The sequence below is a fragment of the Momordica charantia genome (genome assembly GCF_013281855.1).
Source record: "Momordica charantia cultivar OHB3-1 chromosome 8 unlocalized genomic scaffold, Mcharantia_2.0 BLBB01000008.1, whole genome shotgun sequence".
NCBI classification, from domain to species: Eukaryota; Viridiplantae; Streptophyta; class Magnoliopsida; order Cucurbitales; family Cucurbitaceae; genus Momordica; species Momordica charantia.
The window spans coordinates 33,106,074-33,112,981 of record NW_028275166.1 but is presented as its reverse complement, the minus strand read 5'-3'; the positions used below and the strand labels follow the sequence as shown (position 1 = coordinate 33,112,981).

The window sequence follows — 6,908 nt, the reverse complement described above, 5'->3', positions numbered from 1 at the left end:
AATTAAAGCTGGGGATTGAGAATATATTGCAGAAGATGAATATATATGGAGGGGGAGATTTTGAGGTGTATTATATATAAGAGAGAGAGAAGAAAAAAGGTGATGGAGTTGACTGAGACAAGCCGCGGGAGAGGGAGGGTGTGGTTTGAAAGGTTGAAATTTGAAGGATTCAACGCCAACTACTCAGTCATTAACTCTAATTCCCATGCTCAGGAATCTTTCCGCTAATTACTATTAAAAATTTGACTACTATTTATTCTTTTGCGTTTGTCTCTCTTATTTGTAAAAAGATGTGAGCAAGAGGGTAAGTATTATTCACGAGTGAAGAGGAGGGTTTGAATCTTGAGATACTTGTTTTATGGTCGTTGAGTTATCTAAACTTAACAAAATAAACACACAGCTGAAGTTTAGAGACTAAATTTACCATTTGACCCATTTTATCTGATATTTAGAAACAACTAAATTAACGAGTAACAAAAAAGGGAAGATGTTAATTATGAAAGAAGTCCTTAATTTTATTAAGTATATTACTTCAAATGTGTATGTGTGTAAGCATAGTTTTCAAAGAAAATGTAATTTCTTAGATGTTCCCACTCCTTTTCTCTGTCTAAATAACAATAGTCAAAGGTTGAATCTGTAAAGGGCTTATAAGAGAATTGAATATAACACATATACAAAGGCTGATATCAAAGGTTGAATATAATACTATAGACACAGAAGAGGCTGATCAAAGGTTTGAAAAATATGGCTCTTGTTGGGTTTTTGGTTAGCAACTTTTTGTAGTTTCTTTTGAACCGTCCAGCTTCCTCTAAAATGTGGCACTTTGAGAACAGAATCAATGGAGAACACCTTGCTAGGTGGGTTCAAAAAAGTCAACCCCTCGGGGAAAAAAGAAAAACACGAGTCATATTCAATATGTTTTGTCCTCCCTCATTTGCTTTCTAAGAAAATTCTCGACGAAGTCGCCTAACATAAGATTATTCTAACACGCTCAACTTTATAGTTCTGGCATTGAAAAAACCAGTTTCTGTATAGTTTCAAGATTCCTCTCATTTGGATGGCTTTTCAGTATAATTTCAAGATTCATCTCATTTGGACGCGATGCTGGTTTTCATTTATGTTCCTAGGCTATTTTTCAAGAATGCAAATTATATTAGTCACATGCTTCTTCTTAGATAAAATTCTTTTTTTAGTATATACAACATATGAGATGGAGATTTCGAACTCGCGATCTTTTAGTCAGTGCTTTAACTAGTTGAGCCACACTCGATAAAATTCAAACTTAAAATAGAATTCCTCTCATCTTTCAAGGACACATTTAACTAGTGAAAAACGGAACTACCAAAAAGGAAGATGATTTGTTCATATAATTAGTATCAATCTATTGATTTTTAAAACTTTTTTTAACAATTGCTATATTATATATGCTCGTACTATTTTAGAGTCCTCATTCAATTCTTGTGTTTTCTAGTCAAGAAGTTTGCGACAGTTACTCCTCGTGTCACATGTTAATTTCAATAAATGTCAATCAATATTTTTATTTTATGGAATAGTTATTGATTTACCTGACTAATGATTAATTAGTTGAGCTCTCATAAATTGAGTTTATTTTCTAAATTCAATCAACTTGAATTCATCAATTTATTAATTGAAACGAGAGAAAGACGGGTACCCTATAAAAATTGAGAAGTAAAAGTTAAAAAGTTAGAGAAGTAAAGATGAGACGAGAATATAAAATATATTCGAAACCTTAATGAAGACAGTCGAAAAATGTAGAGGGTGAGAATTTGAACAGTTAAAAATAAACAGAGTAATCTTTATAGCGATGGATACTCATATTGGCTTGGTTTGATTCGTTGATGAGCGTGACTTGTAATCTTCATTAAAGGGCCCTTTATCAGGTAAATTTCACAAACTCACCAGCTAAAGGAGGGAGAGAGTGAAAAGGCTTTTCATTTATCATAGAGATCACAATGAATATCATACAACTGTTACAATATTCACACAACCAACTCCTTTTTACATAAAATTTTCACTCAATCCACTCCAAAAATGGAAAACAAAAATAAGAGAGATGCAAAAAAGGAATACAGAAGAATTATCACAATAGGTAGGGTAAGAGTTAAAATCCTAAAAGTGGTAGTTGCTACACCAAAATAATAAGTCTCACTGTTTACTTTCAAATCCTTTGTATTCTTCATATCTTTGGAGAAAACAAGCTATTGAAACCGTACAGTTGACCGAAGATCTTGCTCGGTAAACGACGACGTCTTTCTCCTCTGGATGTAACTGGTAGAAAATGATAAAAACACAACCTTTTGTGAATATGAAAAGTCATATAGCAGAAAGAACAATAATATAATCAGTAGAGACCATGCACATGTGAGTTGAGCAGATTTCAGGTTGAAATACTCACTTTTAATTAGTTTCTTTGAAGCATATCAACAGGCCATCCTTCAACTTCTTATCCCAATTTTACGTAGCTCTCGCAAATGGGAAGCGATCTCTTGAACAAACTGAAGGCCCTCCTCTCCTTTTCGTAGCGAATTAATAGAGTGCTCGAGAAAATTCTTGTCAGATTCTAGTGCTTCCATCCTCTTGTTAAGATTGGAGATCTCGTTTCCTAGAGACGACAGGGAATTCCTATCACTACAATCAAGTTCACTACCTTCTTTGTCGAAATCAAGGTCATCTGCCCCACTTGAAAGATTTCCTTTGTTTCCAAAATATTCGCCATTGCCGAAATTCATCGATACTTCGTTATTTGAAAACGTATGAAGCATATTCTCCAGCTTCATCAGATATTGCATAATGTCTAACTTCTCATCTTCAAACTCCAACAATAAACTGTTATATGTACCGCCTTCACTTCCAACTTTATCATGAATCTCAGGTATTGCTCCAATCTGATTAGATTCTAAATGAACCACCCCAATATCTCTTTCCTTCACATTAGAAGTCGCCACCAAATTATCTATGGTGAATTCATTAGGAAATTTAATCCGATAATATTCGAGTTCTGCTTCCAGATCTTGTATCTCTTTGTCCTTCTCATTAATGAGATCATTTGCCTTCTGCAGTGCATCGTCATCATACTCACTTTGCTCTTCCATCATTCTTAGACACTGTAAGGCCTCCATGTGAAGATTTGCCTTCTCTTCTTGAAGCCTGGTAATCATGGCCATTGCCTGATTTGCAGCTATTGCAGATGCATTTCTTTCCTCCTCCAATTCCTTGTATAAACAACTCATGAGCCTCTTATCGTGATCGACCTGCCGTTTTAACCGATCAACCATGTTCTCACCTTCGATTTCACTCACAATGCTTCCATCAAGAGATTCTAAACCGGACTCGTTTCTTTCAAGCGTAACCCTCCTCTGTAGTATCTGCATCCCAACTGCACTTGACACATCAAAATTCCTCGGTTCATCACCATTTATCGACAGCCTTGGACTCATGTCCCTTGATTGGTCATTCATCCGGTTGAACGAGAGTTGTGAGAAGAGAAGCTTCAAGTCTTCACTAACTCTCGAAGAATCCTTCCCGATCCATTGTTCCGAGAGCTTGCCAGACAATTGTCTTACTCCTCTAGTGCCTACAGCTAGCTTATAAGCATCACCAAGCTCCAATATGTTGGGTGCCACCTGAGCACCATCACTTGTAACAGGTTGGGCTTCTGAACCTGCTTCAGATGTTGTTTTTATTGCCAAAATCCCCGCCTTCTCAGTTTCCCCGCACTCCGTCTCATATTCTTCACTTCTCGCGACATCTATTGGCACAAAAAAAAAAAAATTTACATACGTGATAGTCACAAAGAACTCATTGAACATTACAATTAAGTTAAATTCCTCAAAACTCATCTATCTGGTTGCACCTATAAGAGAAGTTTTCCATGGAATTCAGGGCATAAGGAAATTAACTTGTTGATGCTGCCTATGCTCTGATTCCTAATCTTTGCATAATATAAGTTCTATATCAATAAATATTATATGTATAGCATCAGTTTTGATCAGTGCGTTGCCTAATTACCATGAGACAATTGATTTTTGTCTTAAAATTTTGTTTTATGTCCTATGGCCCAAAGCAAGTGAACAATCTAGTATCAGAACAGAGTGGAGAAAAGAACTTACAGCTTTCTTCCAAAACTTCAACAGAGTTTGCCATTGTGTTGGAAGGAGGAATTGTGTTGTCCAGGGAAAGAAGATCAGTTTGTGAAGAGAAACTGCCATTAGCTTTTGCTTGCTTCGGAGTCAATTCATCCAAGCCATGCCCAAGCGAAACTCCACATTCTATAGGAGGCAGTGCATCACCTATTAGGACCGGTGGCTCTAAGACCAACGGTTCTGGGGCCGAAGCTGGCTCTATGAGTTTCGTCGAGGTTAAATCACTGGCCAGAGAAATTAAGTTAGGCTCCATATGTTCAGCCTCCAGAGTGATTCCATTTCCATCAGACTCGGTATCAGAAGTGATCTTCAGCCCACTGTACTGAACATGAGGTAAAGAATTGTCTCCTTTGGTTTCATTTGGATGAGAAGGTCCAAACAACATCGGTTGATTGCTTGGAGACTCTTGGCTAACGTCCTCATATTGGACAACAGATCTCGACAAGGGATCATTGAGATCTTCAGCCTCTAATCCACTTGATCTGGTTTGGATTAATGTTTGAACCAACCCTCTTGAAGAAACACATGGCTCATTACAACATGAACAATATCTTTGGCTCGATGTATCAAGCTCTCGATCCCCAAGCAATGGATCTCTGTCAATACCAGGATAAGGATCCTCCCCCAATTTACCAACCAATAATCTGTAAGTCTCGGCGTTCGACTTATTGATTGTTGCAAATGAGAAGAGGCAGCTTTCGCACATTTCATGAACATTTACAAGTTTGTTGTGAGCATGACAAAGAACCAAGGATGAAATTTCCTTCTTATGATTGCCACAAATTAGTTTCCAGATGAAACCTCTTTTCTCAGAGCCAAAAACATGATCGAGTCTCGAACATAGCAGACACGGGGTGCGCAGTTTCCATAAATGAGCACATTTCGTGATGAAGAATGAGAATATGGAATCAAAAAATAGCATGATAATCAGCAGCCATTCAGAAAGAGCAGATAGCAAAGATGTAAGAAAAATTCTTTCAGTACACACTTCAACAGATGAAGTTTCCATTATGGCCAATGTCCCAACAAAACCGAGTTTATAGGATGAGATAACTGTCTCTAGTGCAAAGACTTCAATCCTCTGAAGCAGTCCAAAAGGAAACTCAATCAAGCATCAACTGTGGGGAAAGAGAAATTACAACACATTAATAAAAGCGCAAAAAAGCAGCATGATTATGAAGAAAACAACGCTTCTCCTCCCTGATTCCGACCCGCCCAACGAAAAACCAGGCATGGGGAGACAGGAAAGATTCAAACACAGAGAGTGTGACAGAACAGAATTCTTGAAAAAAGATTGGGGGGGGGGGGGGGGGCGCAGGGGGGGGGGGGACAATTTGCATCAGAGGCAGATCGTAAAAGGCAGAAATAAAATTTCCACCACGAAGTCAACCAATTCATAAATCTAAAATCACACACAATAACGGAATCATAAAAGCATGAATTCTATTGTTGGATATCATTAATAACTATTAGAACAGAAATATCAGCCCACTTGATCAACCATATCCAAGGGGAAATTCAGGAGATCATCAATTTCACGGAAAAGGATGAAGAGAGAAAGTGAACGTCAATCGTGAAAAAGACAAGCAGAGCACAAAAATTCAACGATCAGAACCCGAATTCCGAACCCGTCAGCAGGCAGAAACAAGGAACAAGAAGGAAAAACTCGGATCGCAAGAAATTTGATGATCAGAATAGAAAATTTACCCACAAAGTATCAAAAGTCAGAAAATTGTGGAGAGGAGAGGAGAGAAACCCCAGAAATCAGCGCAAATTCCAGATGCAAAGCAGCTTCAAATGGATCCCAATTCGGAGAAGAAAGAAAACAACAAAACCCAGAAGCAGATTTTATTTGTAATTTGAGATTCAAGGAGAAACAAAAGGCCCACCAAAGAGGTTGAATTTTCCAACCAATTGGGGACGCAATATCACATTGTTTATTTCGGATTAAAGAAAATGGAAAGGAAAGAAGCTGGAAATGGAGATGCACGCCGACCAAGCCAGAAAGTCGGCTGCAGATTGAAGAGAAAAAACGACGTCGATACACCGAAAGTAATCCCTCACAGATGACGCAACTCACAAGAGAAAAGAAAAAAAAAGAAAACTTTTTACGCTCTCCCACGAAGAGAACACCAGAGATTCCGGGAAAATTTAGCGGTAGCGGGTAGCTACTCTACGGCTTTCTTTTCTTTTCTTCTCTATTCTTCCTCTTTCTCTCCTCTCCATCAGTTTTCAAACCCATTTATTTACCTTTTTTTTTCCTTTTCTTGTAAATATTTGTAGTTTTTGCAAATTGGGAATTTTTATTTTAAAAAATTACATTACATATTTTAATAATATTTCAGAAATATATAGCAATACCATTCTTGCCTGTTAGATTACCAATTTAGTCCTCATGTTCAATGCTTAATGACTCGAGCTTAGTTTCAATTTCTATCTAAAAAACATTAAAGCTACATTACAGGTTTAAATCCTATATCTTTCAAACTTGTGTTTAATAGACATGGACTTTCAAGTTGTGTGTATAGATTTTTGACCTATTCGAAAAATTTTCAATAGTCAATTTGGGGATATGGGAGATTGAACATTCGATCTCGAGACAAAGAGTACATGTCAATTACTGTTGAGCTATGCTCATGTTGGTGTATCTAATAGATCATTGAATTTTAAGAAAACGTGTGATAGGTGATGAATCTATTAGACATAAGATTAAAAGTGTAAGAACACAGAGATAGACTTGTGATT

General features: G+C 37.1%; 1 protein-coding gene across 2 annotated transcripts; it reads right to left on the bottom strand.

The window, feature by feature from the left end:
* Nucleotides 1-1,924: 1,924 nt before the first annotated feature.
* Nucleotides 1,925-6,385, bottom strand: LOC111013070 (myosin-binding protein 1). 2 transcript variants are annotated; one of them, XM_022287435.2, is made up of 4 exons: nt 5,871-6,385; nt 4,131-5,281; nt 2,417-3,769; nt 1,925-2,289 (listed from the first exon to the last, which is right to left on the bottom strand). In XM_022287435.2, the coding sequence occupies exons 2-3, from the start codon at nt 5,170-5,172 to the stop codon at nt 2,457-2,459; spliced, it is 2,355 nt and encodes a 784-aa protein (XP_022143127.1). In that variant the 5' UTR covers nt 5,173-5,281; nt 5,871-6,385; the 3' UTR covers nt 1,925-2,289; nt 2,417-2,456. The 2 variants fall into 2 exon arrangements, with proteins under 2 accessions (XP_022143127.1, XP_022143128.1); XM_022287436.2 differs by having other exon boundaries at nt 5,875-6,385.
* Between the last annotated feature and the right edge of the window lie 523 nt (nt 6,386-6,908).

Coding starts and splice junctions, on each gene's coding strand:
- LOC111013070 (XM_022287435.2), bottom strand. CDS start 5,172: ATGGAAACTTCATCTGTTGAAGTGTGTACTGAAAGAATTTTTCTTACA. Junction 3,770..4,130: donor TGAAGTTTTGGAAGAAAGCT/GTAAGTTCTTTT, acceptor TTGTGCCAATAG/ATGTCGCGAGAAGTGAAGAA.